At 39.7% G+C, this 19,697-nt stretch overlaps 1 protein-coding gene across 1 annotated transcript; it reads right to left on the bottom strand.

Moving 5' to 3' along the window:
* Positions 1-16,010, bottom strand: LOC124119576 (transmembrane anterior posterior transformation protein 1 homolog). The gene is made up of 11 exons (XM_046482129.2): positions 15,798-16,010; positions 14,938-15,068; positions 14,354-14,478; positions 13,696-13,858; positions 11,500-11,635; positions 9,414-9,511; positions 8,705-8,855; positions 7,129-7,238; positions 5,347-5,406; positions 3,350-3,495; positions 1-2,137 (listed from the first exon to the last, which is right to left on the bottom strand). The coding sequence occupies exons 1-11, from the start codon at positions 15,871-15,873 to the stop codon at positions 1,456-1,458; spliced, it is 1,878 nt and encodes a 625-aa protein (XP_046338085.2). The 5' UTR covers positions 15,874-16,010; the 3' UTR covers positions 1-1,455.
* Positions 16,011-19,697: the final 3,687 nt, after the last annotated feature.

Genomic DNA, 19,697 nt, shown 5'->3' with positions numbered 1-19,697 from the left:
GTCAGCGAGCCTGACCACCCGATCCCGATAGTCGCCTTTTACAACAAGCATAGTCACCTTTTACAGCAAGCATGGGTTGCTGAAGACCTATTCTACCCCGGAATCTTCACGGGTCACATCTGCTATGAGATCAATCTGGCCATGATGTACTACCCTGACTACCAGTGGTTCACATTACATCAAACTGCCAGTCTACTTAATGCAATGTCTAGACCTAGACTGCAAATGCACTTTAGGTGGTGGAGTCTGTCTCATAAAATTCAAAGACAACCTCAACAAAGGCTAGGGGATTGAGAAATTCAAGTGTCATTGATTTTACAAGAGTTCATTGGACTATGGCAGTCCTGACAACTTTTACATATCCGGGTAGGAAACGGTGTCTGAAATATTCTAGTCCACTGAGATATCATGCCTTAGTTTTTAACATGGATACCCAACTCAGAAACAGTATACTTACTCCGAGCTGACCTGTCATTGTTCTTCCCCTTAATGTCAAGCGCCAGACAGGGTGACACCATTTACCATCTTCTAACGCCGATTGGCATGACATGGTCAGGGAATCAAAACCATTGACCTTCTGCTCTCATGGAGCATTATTCTTACACAAAAAAATCCAACACAAAAATATGTCATAGAAGCTCTGATTACCTTGGACAACAAAAGCAAATATAAAACCATATCCATTTTTGGAAAGAAAGCCTATAAATGATAAAACAAATTTTATATGATCAAAATTCTGAATATAAGAGTAACAATCTGTGAATGTCTGAAGCACCATACTCTAAAATGTTAATACAGAAAAACATTTCTTTATCATGCTTTTTGGGCACACATAGCTGTTCATGCTCATCATCATCATCATCATCATCATCATCATCATCATCATCATCGTCATGACCATCATCATCATCATCCTCTCCACACATCACCAACACTTAATGCTAATGAAATAAATTATGATGACCAATGTCAATATGTAGAAATGACGGTCATGTGATACAAAATAGATGTTAAACATAAATGGACCCTCATGACTGTAGATCCCTATGCAGACAACATTTTGCAAATTCATCGCCTCGTCCTCTCATTAGAAAACAAAACATTCTGGCAAATTACCTGGCAAGAATATTTCAATACCTCATCATCATCTTTGGCAAATGTTTGGTGTGGAGCTGTTCTAGTTACTATAGTAACATGACAAACAAACAGACAAAACACATGACTCTAAGAGCGTTTTCACAAACAGGTACCCTTAAACATGTTAAACATAGATAAACATCAGCATAACTCTAATTGAAGCTTTTGGTATCAGCTGTAAAAAAAAATTAAAGACTATTTTTGAAACCAGCTATACAGAAAGTCATTGGAGCTAGGCTCACAAATCCTTTTAAACATTCTAGCAATAATTGTCCTGATAAACAACAGGTGCTAACACCTGTGACACAATGACCATGACTACCGATACTTCTTTTCCTCCTCAAGGCCATCTACCGGTGACGACATGTCAACATTGTCCATTTGACTCTCAGAGTTGCCGCTCCTCTCGACAGCAACAACAGTCTCTGGTTCACTAGGTGCTGTGATGTCATCAAACACAACCTGGTGATTATCACTTTGGTTCCCTTCCTCAGCCCCTACTAACACTTCCTCATTTTCATCATCCTTCACTTCATCAATAACAATTTCTTCCTCTTTTTCCCCATCATCCGAGCTTCTCGTGTGTCTTTGTTTAACGAACAATGAACTGTCACTTCTACACTGTCTTAGTGTCACATGATTATCAGGAGGTGATAACGTCCAATCAGCTTCATCGATACAATCATCATACAAGCCATCATCTGGTTCTGGCGAATCAGCAGGCTTGACACAGTCTACAGATGCTGAAGATGAGAACATGTCACTGGCCACTGTGGTGGCAACAGGGGGGGTAACTATGTCTGGTTCCGGTGAAGGGGAACTGTCAGGAGTGGGGCTACTCTCGAACCCCTTATTGTACTGTCTCTCCTTATTAGGGATCTTCTGGGAATCTACTTCTTGAGACTTTCCTGGTTTCTTCAATTTTGTTTTCTGCTGAGATAATAACCTTGATCCATGCCCCAGCAGCACAATGCTCGTGAAGACTTTTAATGTTAACAAGCTGAAAAACAAGAAGACATTTTGTTATGTGTATTACATCCTAAGAAATTTGGTTGTGTTTTCAAGGCTAGTACAGAGGAATCACGCAAACCTTTTTTCAGTAGCCCTCAAAGTTTGAAATGTTTACTAAGTTTACATATAAGTATAATGTCAGTTTTATTCAGATCCAATTTGAACCATTGAGAACTGGTTCGCAATTTTAGCCCTCAAATGTCAATAAGGATGACCATCCCTGGATTTTTACTTGTCCTCAGCACAATTTTGTTGTCTCAGGCTAACAGGCTAGTGTGAATTTCGAAGGTTACTCTTTGGAGGTTGACCGTTAACATCATATCATCATCATCATGATCATCATCATCACGATGATCATTACAATCATCACGATCATCATCAAATGCCCAATTTAGTGGTGTGGGATTACAGGGGGCAAGAATACTGAATACCGGATACCTTCAGCCATATTGGAGAAGAATGTGTGCGAGCCCCCTTCCTTATTAACAATTTCTAACATTTTTTGCAGCCTCACTTAAGTAACGGGGGAGGTGCTTGCCCCACTCAATGACTTGAAGTAAATACAAACCGTCATTTTAGTTTTACAGGTTAAAAAGAAATATGTATTTGATGAAATGTGGCCCTGATGGATAACACTGATCCAGCATGTTCTAACAGCACTATTTTATTAGAGTATTATTTCAATTTTGATATCCAAATTTGGATGTTTATGAATCAATTTGATATTCAATTTTGATGTTTAATCATATTAAACCATACAAATGCAAGCAGAATAATTTTTTTGCCATTTTTGAACTTCATCATCCTATGCTTAATATAGTCACACTGTCACATGCTGTCATCTTAGTGGCAACAAACAAACATGGAGGATAGGTATCCAGTATTTTGAAGGGGAATGCCCCCCCCCCCCCCCCCCGGAGGTGGACATAGATTGTATTTGCTTGTTGTTTAATGCCGCACTCAGCAATATTGCAGCTATGACAGCAGCCTGTAAATAATCCAATCTGGACCAGACAATCCAGTGAGTTATATTGTGAGCAATGATCCACGCCATCGTGGTACAATGACAGGCTTTCAGCCATGTCACAGATTTTGATCACCGACCCATTTGGTTGCCTCTTACGACCAGCAAAGGTTGCTGGGGACCAATTCGACCCCGCAATCCCCACGGGGTGACCTAGATTGTAGACAAGACTATTACCAGAAGTAGAAGATGATGAGAGTCAGTATGCCAAAGGCACCCGTCATCCTCAGAGACTTGGAGCAGATCTTGTACAGGAGGCAGGCTAGCGGGAGGGGTGTGAAGCCCATGCGGCGTGAGACTTGGTCAGAATGGTCTGTGAAAGCCTGTGAAACAGAATTGTTGTAAAGAACTTGATGTTCCAGTTTTAACATACAGCAAACTGGTCAAACAAGAGTTCTTATGTGGTCTCTCTTAAGCATGTTAAGGGCAAAACAAATCTTTTCAAGAAGCTTAAAATTGTTTCTCTGCCAATAAATATTCTATTCTGATTCAAAAATATTTGTCTTTTATTTCATTTGATGCTTTCAGATAATTAAGTTAGTGACTATGGTTTAACAGTGCTTTGAGAATGGTTTTTAGAAAAATAACTGAAATAAATTGGAAAACCTTATAAATGTTACCGTATTTGACATAATAAGAGCCCAGGGCGCTCTCAAAATTAGAAATAGGGGGCTCTTATTGGAATATTATTTTGGTAAAAAAAAAACAGAGTTGAAAGATAAATTTCGTGGTTTATGCTGACAGCCTGAAATGTTTATGTCAACAGATACGTTTTTCCAAAATTTAATTGCCCATAATTAAGGGTGCATATAACACATGAGTGTATATTATATGCGAATAAATAAATCTTGTGTACATTGATCAATCGGAAGGGGTGCTAATTGTGATTGTTCACTAGCCAATATATTAGCAAATGTCGCTGTGGGTGCTTATTGGAGCGGGGCACTTATTACGTCAAATACGATAATTGTTGATTAAGTGCTCCCTGAAGGCCTGTCCAGATGAAATCTTTCACTATTACCAAGACAAATACTTGCAAGCAGCCTTTTCTTTCATGATAAATACTGTGCTACTCATAATAGTATATTTTGTCTTCCAGAAAATATTCTACTGATGCTTAAGGTTTACACAAGCTTGACATAGTCTTGATTAATATTTTGTTTTATGTATAGTAAGCAATAACCCAGCTGTAATGGCCTGTATACAGTTTATACAATGTAGGAGATAGCATAAACACGCTGCCAGGATACAAGGACACATAATCAGCCAGGGTGCACATGTTCTAGTTGCTCTTCCAATAAGCATGGGGTTGCAGGATCTATTCTGCCCCAGGAGATAAGGTGAAATGGGGTTTATACAGTCTATACAGTGTAGGAGATAGCATAAACACGCTGCCAGGATACAAGGACACATAATCAGCCAGGGTGCACATGTTCTAGTTGCTCTTCCAATAAGCATGGGGTTGCAGGATCTATTCTGCCCCAGGAGATAAGGTGAAATGGGGTTTATACAGTCTATACAGTGTAGGAGATAGCATAAACACGCTGCCAGGATACAAGGACACATAATCAGCCAGGGTGCACATGTTCTAGTTGCTCTTCCAATAAGCATGGGGTTGCAGGATCTATTCTGCCCCAGGAGATAAGGTGAAATGGGGTTTATACAGTCTATACAGTGTAGGAGATAGCATAAACACGCTGCCAGGATACAAGGACACATAATCAGCCAGGGTGCACATATTCTGGTTGCTCTTCCAATAAGCATGGGGTTGCAGGATCTATTCTGCCCCAGGAGATGACTGCCCCAGAAGATGAGGTTGAAAGTCATGTTTAAGGTTATGGCACTTATAAAGCAGCAAGGTACATGGTGACTGCTTGTCTGGATTAATGCTGGTTTTATAGCACTAGCCAATTTATATACCATGCCACAGTTTAACATGGAGACCCCAACCAGACACAGTATGATGGCTCCGAGCTGACCAGTCCTTGTCATATCCCTATTAATGCCGAGCACCAGGAAGGGAAACAACAAGTACCATCTCTTTATGTCTTTTGGTATGATGAGCTCGAGGATTGAACCACCGATCTTCCGCTCTCTGGGCTGGCGTTCCATCAACTAGACCACCGTGCAGTCTCTCAGGACCTCAAGGGAACACCGTGTCTCTTAATGCTTACATGTTTCTGCCTGCTTGTCACCATGTCCTGAACCAGGTTGATTGTAAACTCTTTGTATGCCTGTACAAGGAAGGAAGATGTTAAAGAATGCAAAATAAGGCTTATGGAAAATGTTCCGTCAATATACATTCAGATAATTCACAAAGATAGGTTGGACATGTTACTGCGAGACTTGTCATCATCTTGAATAAAGGCAAAAAATGTGTGTGAAGGTAAGGTAGTTATCAGATTTTCTGAAGTATTTTAACACAACAGAGAAATGTGAAATGACGAACATAAATTATGATTCAACATGTAATTTACATCTTCCCGAGGCAAGGACGTTAACTGACTATAAAAGACCAGTTTCCACCCTTGCTGAACTAGGCTGGAATTTCAAGGCTTGATCAAAGCATCACCAGTGGCTATTACGAGTTATGTCACTTCTATGTCCCTCCTATTGACCAATCAGATTCCATCTCTCATATCACTTGCATTTGCTTCAAACACCCAGTCAAGACGATCTGATCGATAATCAAGATTTTAATTATAATATATTGGGTCTTACCTCGCGAAGTGCATCAAATCATTAAATAGATTTGGAAAATATAACTGGATGTTAATTTCTTCACACGATTTTGATTGGACTATACATAGACTCGTTAGTCCAGCCAAAATATGACTCCATGATTCCAGCCTAGTTCGGCAAGAGTGGAAACTGGACTTTTAAGTCAATTAACTTGCCTCGGGAAGATGATTATTACATTATTGGCAATGAGATATTATAATCTATCAGTCAGGTAAATCCATTATCTCTACATCGTAATAATTAACTGATATTGTCTTTCTCTCTTATTCTCTCTCTTGAGAGAGAGAGAGAGAGAGAGAGAGAAAGAGAGAGAGAGAGAGAGAGAGAGAGAGAGAGAGAGAGAGAGAGAGAGAGAGAGAGAGAGAGAGAGAGTGTGTTAATGGAGATATCAAGTGTCACTGCACACTGCAAAATCATGTTATGATAAAAGTATTAGAAAGGTTATCATAAGACTAACATTAAGTCCCAAACATAATTACACATAATTTAAAATATATAGAGTTACAAAAGAAGTATTCAAATCCAAATGAAGCCCAGATGATACCTTAATTTCAGGCTACAGGTAAAGAAGTCTAGACTTGACAAATCATTCTAGTCTTGAGATGGATTAATTTTTTAATTATTCTCTAGGGTCCGTGAGACTAGGCTATGTATGTGAGAAGATGAACACTGTTAGGAGAGTCATGCTCTTCCAGTCAATTACAATCTCATTAAAATCAGATCTTAGTTCTCGCTACCGCTAAACAAAGATCTGAGGACATCCCATTAGGGGTCACGTCAGAACGACCTTTCATCCGACCAATCAGATCGTCGCGTACCAGATTATGAAAGTGACAGTCGGAATGTGATTTCTAATCATGCAACCTCGAAAACTTTATTCCGAATGATAGTTACGGGTTTAACGACTGAATCCATACAACCTAGCCCATCTATTAGCCATTCCAGAATGTTCTTTTGTTCAGGTTTCAAACTTGTAATCGAGAACTTGTCAAAATATGTTTCAAAGCGTAGTCGCCAATTTAAAATTAGTGCCGTAAAGCATGAGAAAGCTGCCTTCTGATTGGTCATTCCATTGGTCGGTCAAAGTTCGCGCAAGGTCGGTCTGACGTGACCCATAATGGGATGTCCTCAGATCTTTGTTTAGCGGTAGCGAGAACTAAGATCTGATTTTAATGAGATTGAGTCAATTAATACACTGAGAAAAGACCACTAACATCAGAGGAGATCTCATTGAACTTGGTGATGAATGCATGCTTGACCCAGTCCACAACAAACTCAGCCAGGAGGACGAGGACAACATCTGGCAGAATGACCACCAGGTGATCTGTGGAATATCATGTTACCATGGTTACAAGACAAACAACAAAGGACTGTGCTCAAGTGGAATCAAATATACCTAGGATTTGAACGAAAGAGTGAAAGACATGGAGTCCTTGTTATTAACAAAGAACGTCCCTTGATTCAAATAATAAGGCAGGAAACCAAGAGAACCCCCCACACACTTTCCTTATTGGCTGACAATAGGTGTGGTTTGCGTGATTTCGTATTTTTTCAACAGTTGTTTGTGTGTTGATAATTAAATAAGCAATCTGTGTAGTTATTATCGATTATGGAGTTATTTATAAGGTCTGATTTCAAAGTTTTTGCATTTATGGAATTATTAACATTAAAACAAGTGTGGACTCCGATGTTTATGTTTATACTTTCATAAATACAACAAATATGAAAGTCAATTCTTATATGGATGAAACGAATCATGTTGACCGACATTCAGTCACTTTGTGTGATGAGTAATAACCATCACGTTACAGTGCATTATAGTGTTCCTTAACCATTTGTGATTCTAATGATATAAGTTTTATTACAAAATTCATCACATGAAGTTTGCAGTTACCAATTGAAATTACCCTTCTGTTTGGCATCATTTTTTTTAACATTTTCCCTTTCTAAGTCAAGATTACTGTTAATTTTTTTTCAAAAGTACATTAATACAAACATAATGAATGTATGTTACTATTTGCATCTTTCTTCGTGCAAGTTAATACTTTTTTTATAACAAAAAGGGGAAAAAATGTAAAAACAGGCCAAACTGAATTTCTACACAGAGCTATGGGAATTGAATTGCCGCGTGGGCAAGAGGCCACCCTAACTGATAACACAAGAAACAAGGCATCCCATTAACCATGAATCTATATGACCCTTATCAGATTTAGTAGTTCTTTCCTTACTATGAGATTCTCTCTTTTTCATATTCTTACTACGATAGTCCTGTCAATGTTTTTTTGCTTAATGCTGCACCCAGCAATAGTCCTGCTACATGATGGTGGTCTGTAAATAATCTAGTCAGGACCAGACAATCCAGTGACTGACACCATGAGTATTGATCTACGCAACTGGGATACGATGACATACATCATTCAAGTCGGCGAGTCACCCGATCCTGTTAGTTGCCCCTCACTACAATCATGGGACCCATGAACATCCGGGTAGAGAATAGGTCTTCAGCAACCCATGTGCATCATAACAGGCGACTGTGCTTATTGTACGAGGCGACTAACAGGATCAGGTGGTCTGACTCGCGGACTTTGTTGATTCATGTTATTGTATCCCAATGGCATAGATCGATGCTCATGATGTCAATCACTGGTTATCTGACCCAGACTTGATTATTTACTGACTGGAATATTTCTGAGCGTGGCATTAAACAACAAACAAACAACAGACATGGGATGCTGCAGACCAATTCTAACACGAATTCATGGGTAGTACGTCAGCTACAAAAGAACTCACCAGGGTTCCAGGCAAACTCGGCCATGTTCCTGATGAAGACGATGCCTAGCAGTATACAGTAGTGGAACCTCTCTTTCACATCACTGCAGGAGATCTGGAACAGGTTGTTCTTGTCCACACGCTTGAATAGGCTGCCCTTGATCTCCACAAACTGAAAACACATGCATATAGAAGCAAGACTCTAACATGTTATTCTGATGGCTGCAGTTATGCTTATGATAACTGGACACAATTTCATTTTTTTAATCAGAATTCCTCTGTAATATCACAGCAGGGGTCACCAAAAATGGGGGACTGCCGGAGTGCCCCTATCGCATGAGACCAACCCACAGAGGATGCTTTTCTCAAACATGTTCATGTGATAAACCCTTCGAGTGCCTCTTTTTCATGAGATCAACCAATAAAGGCCACTTTCAGTGGGCCTCTATATGGTGAGATCAACCCATGGACTGTAACAGTGGGCCTCTATATGGTGAGATCAACCCATGGACTGAAACAGTGGGCCTCTATATGGTGAGATCAACCCATGGACTGAAACAGTGGGCCTCTATATGGTGAGATCAACCCACAGACTGTAACAGTGGGCCTCTATTTGGTGAGAACCCACAGACTGTAATAATGGGCCTGTATTTAGTGAGATCAACCTACAGACTGTACTAGTGGGCCTCTATTTGATGGTACACCTACATCTGAGGCTGTTCCTACTTACGTTGTTGGACATCATGATGGTGAGCAGTGCCTTGTTGTGGGAGTTGAAGGCAACATTGAGGACCGTGGCCTGGGACAGGATCAGCATCGTGTGCATCACTGCAGCTCAGTTAACAGTAAATAACATAGCAGGCTCTTGTTGTGTAAAGGAGGGGGTGAATTGGTTTAAATGCCACCTAGAACAGAACTTCAGTTATATCATGGCCTGTCCCCTCGATGTGACAGGAAGTGATGCAGTTCTCAGACGTTTACCACTTTTGGTAAACATGCACAGTTAGGGTGCTGACAAACCTACAAACATAATCAGGGTGAACCAGGATTCAATCCTATGATCATAGGATTCTGGTATGCCCAAGGGATGCAACTCTGTACAGCGAATTACGACGCCCTAGATGACTGGGCCCCTTTCACAAAGTCGTAAGACTATGTTAAAGTATGGGAGCTAAGATAGTCATTGTGCAATAATCACTATTTAAAAGAGGGCCCAGGTATGTATGTTGGAACCACACCGATTCTGCCTCAATGACACAGTGGTGTTTCAGAGTTACATCATGAATATTAGTTTGTTTGCTTGTTTGTTTGTTGTTTTAAACCGCACTCAGCAATATTCCAGCTATATGACAGCGGTCAGTAAATAATCGAGTCTGGACCCGACAATCCAGTGATTGACATCATGAGCATCGATCCACGCAATTGGGACGATGACATGCATCAACCAAGTCAGCGAGCCTGACCACCCGATCCCGTTAGTCACCTCTCACGACAAGCATAGTCGACTTTTACAGCAAGCATGGGTTGCTGAAGACCTATTCTACCCCGGATCTTCACCGGTCCATGAATATTAGTGAGAAATTACATCACAACTAGTACCTTTTTTCTTGTTAATGATGTTAATGACAAGACCTGAAAATGTTGGCATTTTCACGTGTGGGGAAACTTGTGCCTGACACTAATGGTATTCTGAAGACAAGTACAATTTCAGTGCCCTTATATGTTATCGTTATTCAGGCCAGTAAACAATTCACGTTAATTTCTCAGAGCTCCAGATAAGCTGCGTATCTGCGTGAAATACACATCAGAAATGCAGAAATACGCAGTAAAATATAATCCAAGCGTATCAAATACGCAACGAACATTACAGATACGCTACAAAAATAAAATTTGTGCGTATCATCAAATTATTGTGAAGTAACCCTGCGTATTCGATTAGCAAATCAGCAACTTATTTTGAAATTATAAACGGGCATTCCGTCAACCTTGCCAAACTCCACGATGACAGTTACATCCTGATCATTTGCCATCACACTTTCGTGTGGGAGTATCGTGGTATTTTTGAGTCTTATAAAGCTCTCGAACCCACACGACACCAGTTTGCAGGGACTACATGAATAGTGTTTTTAAATATTTAACTTAAATACCCACATGTGTAAAAACTAGTGGGTAACAGAAATTTGAATACGCAGATAGAATTACTGATACCCAATGATTTTAAAATGCATGAGTAAAATACCCACAACACCAAAAGCTTATCTGGAGCTCTGTTTCTACTGCTGTACATGTACAATGCACTAAGGTTTGTTTCTTTTCAATAATCCAGAAAAATGATGACAGTCTGTAAATAATGGACCAGACAATCCAATGATCAATATTGTGAACAATGATCCACACAGTTGGGGTATGGTGACAGTCAATCAACCAAGTGACCGAGCCTGACCAACTGATTTGGTTGACTCTTAAGACCAGCTTAGTTGTTTTTGTTGTTTAACGCGGCACTCAGCAATATTCCAGCTGTATGACGGTGGTCTGTAAATAATCGAGTCTGGACCAGACAATCCAGTGATTGACATCATGAGCATCGATCCACGCAATTGGGATACAATGACATGCATCAACCAAGTCAGCAAGCCTGACCACCCGATCCAGTTAGTCTCCTCTTACAACAGAATAGTCACCTGTTACGGCAAGCATGGTTTGCTGAAGACCTATTCTACCCGGATCTTCATGGGTCAAGACCAGCTTAGGTCGCTGAGGCTATTCTAACCCAGAATCCCCACAGCGTTCAATGCACAGTGACTATCCAAGGATACAGACATAGACAATGGCCAGGAGAAGGTGAGGCACGACCCCAACATGTTCCCGCTTCTTGCCCCGGGGCTCCGTGGCCGTCCAAAACAGAGCATCAAGAATATCCTGGCCAAATCCTGAGAACAGTCGGTCACAGACCTGAAAAATATACAAAAAGATATCATTCGTGACCAACTCGTGTTATTCAGGGACAAGCCGAATAGCGACTCATGGCCCTCTCATGGCCATTTTAGCGACCGGGTTCTGTCTTAGCGCAAACGGGCATACCTCAAACAATTGTCAACCTGTTGCCTAATGGTTAACATATATTTCCCCATATATTATATATATTTCAGATGCAATTTAAAGCACATCGGGACATGCGGAATTATACAGTACGATTGAACACATGTAACTGTGTCTTGGGTATATTTTTAGATGCAAGACATATGTGAAATCAAAAATCATTTCTGAGGGATTCTTTGACGAAGAACTTGAAATCACGCGCACATTCTGATTGGTTTGTCGTATTTCCGCACATAACATTCTTCTTGCAGGTTACGGAAAGGGGCGAGTGGTGACGAATGACAAAGATATATAGTTCAAAGACTGTATTTAAAGCTGTACACACAGGAAGTAACATCAGTCTGTTTGGTCTAGTGAGATCAGCTAAAAATCCATATGATAACACTACAATGTACAAAAAATGATGCCAAGTGCTAAATTTGGGCAAGTGGACTCAAACAAGTCATTTGGCATAGACTGTATTATATGTACATTTATTAATATGTATACCATAACAAATATTGAACACTGAGTTCTTAGATGTACAGAAGTAGCTGTTTCAGCCATTGAATCATGCGCTAAACTATCGTACTCAAAAGAAGTTCAGGACCACTTGCTTCCTTCGTATTACTACAGATAATCTATCAGACCATATTATCAATCTTTAAGCTGCAAAATAAAACTTTCTTTCTTGGCCATCTTTATTTTCACAATTATAATGGAGTGCTTACTTTTTCAATTTTCCTTCAAAACATACAAGGGAGGTCAACATTTATAATGCTTATTTTCTTTACTACAATTGAGGATTTTAGGCTTTGATCAAGTTGATAGCACATGACTGTGTGACTAATCCACTAATTGTTTGCAGAATCCAGCGTTCATGAACACTGTAATTAACAGTTTTTTAAGTGATATCCCCCCTTGTTTCAGCCTGACTGTTAATGTTCCATTGGAGAATTATGGTTAGAAGGGGACTACACTCCACGACCTGGCGCCAAGGTCTGCAAATGGTCTAAGATTTGTTCAGACATTGTAATTAGCGACCAGTCTCAATCTGATGACTCGTCTAGGTTTAGTAGGGTAATCATCCAATTTCAGATTGATGTATAAAGTAGAACACGGATATAACGAACTACAAGGGGTCAGAGAAATCAGTTTGTTATATCCGTTGTTCGTTATACACGTTTTCGCTCTGAAACGTCCGCCATCTTGGATAAGACAAAACACAATACACGTAATTGCAGTAATTTTGGAATGTCAAATTCCACTGCAATGTCTTTCTTGGTTTTTATGCCAGCATCAACAGCATTAATAATTCTCAATTTTGTGTCTAAACTGATAGCTTTCCTCTTACTATTGCCCACCATGATAGCATATGCAAGTGAACTGACACTTGGACAAAATCTCGTAAAATTTATATGTTTAATGTTTGTTTTACAGACAAGATTACATGTACAGGTAAGAATAACACAATGCAAATTTAACGAGGTTGATCCGTCACCGCTGATTGTATTGATTCGCCGCTGATTGCGTACAGCCAATTGTCAGTGACACTGTGAGATTTCTCAGTTCGCTATACACGTCACTAAGTAGTGATAGATGGGCTTGTCAGTGATCAGATATCAGTTCGCTGTATCAGTTAGTTCGCTGTAGAGAGTTCGTTATATACGTAAATTTTATATGATATTATATAGGGGATAAATCAGGGATTTTTTAACAGTTTTTTGTATCCGTTTGTTCGCTATATCCGTGTTCGTTATATCCGTGTTCAACTGTACATCATAAAATTTAAGACAAACAAGGTGGGTTTTGGAATGACTTAATTCCAAGTTGCTAGACTGCCAATTAGCCCATGCCTGGTGTCACATATATATGTCTGATATAGCAAGAAATATTTATTAATATGAACATAAATATTGTATACAAGCTCTCACATCCAACATATTGTAGAAGACGTAGAGTTTGATAACGGACTGCCCTCGCACAAGGTGGTACATCATGGACGTGTCGATGTAGTTGATGACGAAGATGCATACGAGGAGAATGATGCCCTTCAAGAGATCACAGATGTGTGCTGACTCCAGGTAGCGCTTAGATCTGTGACAATCATGTGATATTTTCAGAGTATTTTCAGTGCATTTACATTGTGATATACCATACCATGATTTTACACCATAATTAGAATTCATTGTACTTTCATTGCAACTTGTATAAAGAGTATGTATTCAGAGCAACACATCCTTGTTGTCATGGTTAGTACACAAATAAAGACAAAAAAACCGGAATAAATATGACAGAGGCTTCTATCAAATGTAAAAGAGTACCCTTACTAAATACTTTCATGGTCAAATAGGATACCATGCCATTATTATGACTATAATGATAGTTTTTGTAACATTGGTCGGACAATAAGAACTGTCCTCTTATCATTATGATCATTCCTATGGAGATAATCTAGGAGTAGCCTCCTGTATGAGAACTTGATGTCTGTAACTGATTGCTGTGAAGATACCACAAGATGGGATGAATGATCATGATGATGAAGAGTATCAGACAACTCCTATTGCTCTGTAACCCCTTAAGACAACTCACCCTGCTGTGAATATACCACATGGATGTGTGAAGAGGCGCAGCAAGGCCATGAGTATTCTCAGTGGCAGGAATGTGAAGATGAACAGGAATGCGTCCAGGCATTGGAAGAACCCATACATGCAAAACTAAAACATTTCATAGATACACATATACACAAGATAGGAAAACACAGACAAATAAAATTAATATCACCTCATGGTAAAAAAGACTAGTTATCCTTATAAAATAAGTTTTATATATATATATATATATGCATGTATATATAAGATATTTAACTACTTAATCACATAAACATGATAAAATACCTTTTACTGGAAAGATATACATGATACATCATTGATACATATATTTATCACTAATCACTGATACATATATCTATCACCAGTCAGCATCTGTAAGCTGGCACAATCTGAAAAATTTCATCCAATATCTCGCTCAGTGCTAACACACTTTATACAATATCCTATAATTGAAATGATTCACATTACTGGTTCACATTAATGTTAATAAGATACTGCTGTTCCATTTCACCTTCCTGTGTCTCAAATGACAGTATATATGTACAAATCAATAAATAGTAATACCTTTTCCAGTTCTCTGGGAGTTTTCATGAATGTGTAGACTCTTTCTCTACGTTCTGTATACTTAGACTCATCACGCTCTAGAAGGTAGCCTCTCGTCAACTCAGATGTAACATATTTCAAAACAGAGATACCTGCAGATTAAATGAATCCATACAATAACAATAATGCTGTCAAAAGAGAGCAGCATGTGGCTCATAATCAATAAATAATAAATATTATGCAAATTGATTTACGTAACATTGTATTCTCAAAAAGGTTATCGAGGCCAAATGACTGAAATATCATAAGTTATCTTGAATTTAGCTCTGGCACACAATATCCAACACAGGTATGTAAATAGCAAAATCACAAAACTAAGTGAAACAGTGCATGATATCATCAGTTGGCAACTGACAGTCATTTCCACACAGTGGCATGTCATGGCATTTATCATGTTTATACAAAGTACAATATTGGTTGTGTATAATATTACTATTCTGATTAAATCAGCGTTAGAAATTGGCACAAGACCTATGGTCCTTGCAAAACTGCCCAATAGTTAAGGTATCATGAGGACCAGGAGAAATTTGCCATTTTTAAGGGGTTTGCTATATGTTATCATTATGAGGACCAGTGGACTAAAACTGTTATTTTCTACTGCTGACTAAATTCATCAATGGATAAATCTTTTGCTGCAAATCACGCATTTTGTGTCAGTGGTTCAAAAAGGGCCACAAAGGTTTAGATGCCACATACCAGATCGACAACGCCCCCCCCCCCCCCCCCCCCCCCCCCCCCCGAAAACGTGTATGGGGCAATAAACACAAACGTTTTAAAAACAAAAATGTATCGTACAAAAAACAAACGCCGAAGTAAATTACCTGCAGGTTGAGGTGAATGTCCCTCAAATTCTTCTTGCTCACCGCTAGGAGGCGTGTGTTCGTTTTCCTCTGGCATGTTTTAGTCGTCTTTTATGTTACTAAGGAGTAAATGCCTTCACAAAGACATTTGTTATGGTAAAAAAATCAATTAAATGTCAAGTTTTCATTTCGTCCACATAGAGCGGAAGCGGAACATTTTACAACTTAACTGAAGAAGAGCTCTTTCCGATGATCAGAAAAATGGGAGTAACCTCCCTTGAACTTCGTAATCATTAAAACAAACGAAGCTCACATAAAATATCCTAATTGGCATTTGGAATTTGTTTTATCCCATAACATGACTGCAATACACACTTTTGAATTTCACGACATTTACTTTCTTCAGGTGAGTAATGTGAGAAGATGTACAGTAATGGCAGCACATCTGATGGAGTAGAGTTAACATTGAACGATTTACTAATTGAAATTTAGGTATGCCAGGGCAATGTAATCAGAGACCGATTGAGAGATGTAAAAAAAATATGTTAATTATAACTTCTTATTGCAGTGCCATCTTATCCCAAACCGAGACTGAATGACTTTCAACAGTCTGCTGACAGTCTATAACTGGGACCAGAGAGTCTCTGCAGATGGTGTAGACTCTTTTAGGACTCTTACAATATGCTTTTTGATTATATCTATATCCTCAATTTAAACTACAAGCACAAAACCCTTCATTGTAAAATGTCAAAGCTAGCTCCCTTGTAAACAATTTTATATTGCACAAAACAAGTAAACAACCCGCCTGATACAATTTTATTAATTATTCATTTATTTATCAAATGAAATATTTTACGTAATGGTTCCCCGAGTGATAAATTGAGAACACCATAATAAATGGGTTTTAATTGTGTTAAAGTTTAAGTTGTGGATAAGATATTTGATGCATTTCACAAGGCTCTATTTAAAAGCAGAGTGCACCTACGAGGTGTTAGTTTATTTATTTGACTTCGCAAAAGCTTTCAGAGGGGAACTGTTTTTTCTTGTAACTATTTTATTTTCCTGCGTGGTGTTTGTTTTTCTCATGTTGTGTAGTGATGTATATGAAAATGTCTTTACAAACACATCGCGAACTTATATAAATGCAGGAATAAATACAATGCAAGAGTTTATAATGTCACTGAGGTACAGTGTTACATGTGATTGAATCGACCTTGCGGATACAAATTTGTGCGGCTGAGTGATATATTACGAGCGCTTCAGACGGGGCAATTATGCTTGTGTTGCGGTTTGTGGTCAATCAAATGTCAAACCATCAATGGCAAATTGGGGATATATTCGAATAATTTATCTAGACGGTTCTGAGACTAAATGAGATCTCAGTCGGATAATCATTAATGTCTAACAGTTAGACGTAGCAGACAATAACCTTTTGAACCTTCGAAGGGGCCCGAAGGGATTGTCGTTTTACAAAGATTGTTGAGTGAGACAGTTGGGTTTAAGCCACTTTGAACTTTATTCCAATCCAGCCTGTTAGCTTAATGTAGAAGGAAAGCAGGACTGGTCAAAGAAAACGTCAGCTGAATAGAATGTATTCATTTATTTAATATTCAGTTTGCATAATTTAATAAACGCTTCAATTGCGATATTCCTTGGGACTAGGCAAACAGCTGCTTCCTGTGATTAGTGGTGCTATTGGCTGGATGGACTGGGCGGCTGGAGTGTAGGTAATTCCTCACATGGATGCGCGCGTTCGTTATTGGTTGTTTGGTTGTTGTTCAACGGGGGCCTGTACATAACTGATCCTGGACCTGACAGTCCTGTGGTTGATATAATGAGCAAGGATACTTGCCGCCGGGGTACGATGACAAGCAATCAACCAGCGAGCTTGACCACCCGATCCTTGAAGTCGCGTCATACGATGCATATGGTGTATGTGTCTCTGTGTGCTACGTATGTGCTGTGTCTATTCTATGTGTCGCCTCGAGAACAAACGCTGTGTTTGTTCTATGTGTCATCTTGAGAACACGTGCTGTGTGTGTTCTATGTGTCGCCTCGAGAACACACGCTGTGTTTGTTCTATGTGTCATCTTGAGAACACGTGCTGTGTGTGTTCTATGTGTCGCCTCGAGAACACACGCTGTGTATGTTCTATGTGTCATCTTGAGAACACGTGCTGTGTGTATTCTATGTGTCACCTCGAGAACACGTGCTGGGTATGTTCTATGTGTCACCCGAGAACACGTGCTGTGTATGTTCTGTGTGTCACCTATGTGTCATCATGAGCTTCATCCGGGCATGTATGGATCATTGCATGGGTGAATGCTGAGCCTACGTTCAACCTAACTAACTCAAATGGTTACTTTCACACGGTTTCGGGACAACAGCCATCTCTTTTAAGATGATCCATGTAGGTGTCTTGACATTGTGATTCAAAAATTCTATCAAACGCTGAACTGGAGTATTCACCTTCGGCTGTTAGGACAAACGTCATGACGATGTAGGCGTGTTGACATTGACTTGTAACGTGGTACCTGTACGTTTGTTGTTTGGCTATATATTGAACATATTCAGTTTGGAATCAGGCTGGTTAAAAACAGGTTTTTTTTAGAACTGGGTCGCGGAAGGTAAGTAAAACATGTTGATACTAAAAAACCCACTTGTAGTTAGAACAGGGATAATTGTTACATGCGTAGTGAGTGAGTGAGTTTCGTTTAATGTCACGATTTTATCAACCACATAACGACGATGATATCACCCATTCATGTACTTCTCAGTTTTAGCAGCCATTGTGAACACCCGATCCTCTCTTCAGTCGGGGAGCGGTGGCGTAGACTAGCAGGTAAAGCGTCAGGTCGTCCCGCCGAAGACCCGGGTTCGATTCCCAACATGAGTACAATGCGTGAAGCCAATTACTTGTATCCCACGCCATGTGCTGCAATATTTGCTGAAAGTGGCGTAAAATCACTCTCAGCCAGCTCTCACGACAAGGTGAGGTGAAATGGGGTTTAACGTCGCGTCCAAGATTATTGCACTTATATAGCGACGTGAAAGTACGTGTGTGTGTTTGTGTGGCTGCTTGTACTAGTCCGGACTGGTGCCGATTTATAGTGCTAGCTAACTGAGATACCATGCCGCAGTTTAACATGAATACCCCACTCAGACACAGTATACTGACTCCGAGACGACCAGTCCTTGTTTTAGCCCCTTAATGCCGAGCACCAGACAGGGTAACAACAAGTACCATCTTTTAACGTCTTTTGGTATGACGCGGTCGGGGATCGAACCCCGGACCTTCCGCTTTCCGGGTGGACGCTCTACCACTAGACCACAGAGGCGGTCCTCTCACGACAATGTTATACTCATGACCCTGAATGTGATTTGGTGGCTGGAGGATAATACCCACGGTATCTTACCTTGTCCGGGAGCTTGTGTCCAAGTTTACAATAAACGTCCTGGAAATGCCAGGGATGACTTGGAAATAGCGAATGGCGCTAGTGTGTAGGACAGTGGGTAAATTAGACTCGTTATCACACAGGTAACCTTTCAAATAATTGTTTTGGTACATGCGGCATTTAAATGGTAAACAAACCTACAACGTATTAATTCAGACATGTAGACACGATTCACATCAGTGACAGACTGCATCTAATATTGTAAAGGAATCTGTACTGAAACTGAATCTATATTGGAGTTTAACGTCGTTTAATGTGAGGCTGCGCGTACTAGTACGTGGTTATGTCGTTTTTAAATGCCAGCCCAAAGAGATACCACGCCGCAGTTTAACATGAATACCTCACTTAGACACAGTATACTGACTCCGAGCCGACCAGTTCTTGTTTTAGCCATCTTTTAACGTCTTTTGGTATGACGATACCGGGGATCGAACCGCCAACATTCCGCCATCAGATGAGTTGCTTT

Source organism: Haliotis rufescens, unplaced genomic scaffold (genome assembly GCF_023055435.1).
Source record: "Haliotis rufescens isolate VD_foot unplaced genomic scaffold, xgHalRufe1.0.p SCAF_12, whole genome shotgun sequence".
NCBI lineage: Eukaryota > Metazoa > Mollusca > Gastropoda > Lepetellida > Haliotidae > Haliotis > Haliotis rufescens.
Note: the sequence above shows the minus strand (reverse complement) of the source record. Positions and strands in the feature narration are given on the sequence as shown.

What these genes read in the sequence shown, in the direction of transcription:
- LOC124119576 (XM_046482129.2), bottom strand. Translation starts at nt 15,873, where the DNA reads ATGCCAGAGGAAAACGAACACACGCCTCCTAGCGGTGAGCAAGAAGAA. An exon ending in CTCCCAGAGAACTGGAAAAG is followed by an intron (nt 14,479 to 14,937) that starts GTATTACTATTT and finishes GAAATGTTTTAG; the next exon opens with TTTTGCATGTATGGGTTCTT. An exon ending in TGTGGTATATTCACAGCAGG is followed by an intron (nt 13,859 to 14,353) that starts GTGAGTTGTCTT and finishes TGATTGTCACAG; the next exon opens with ATCTAAGCGCTACCTGGAGT.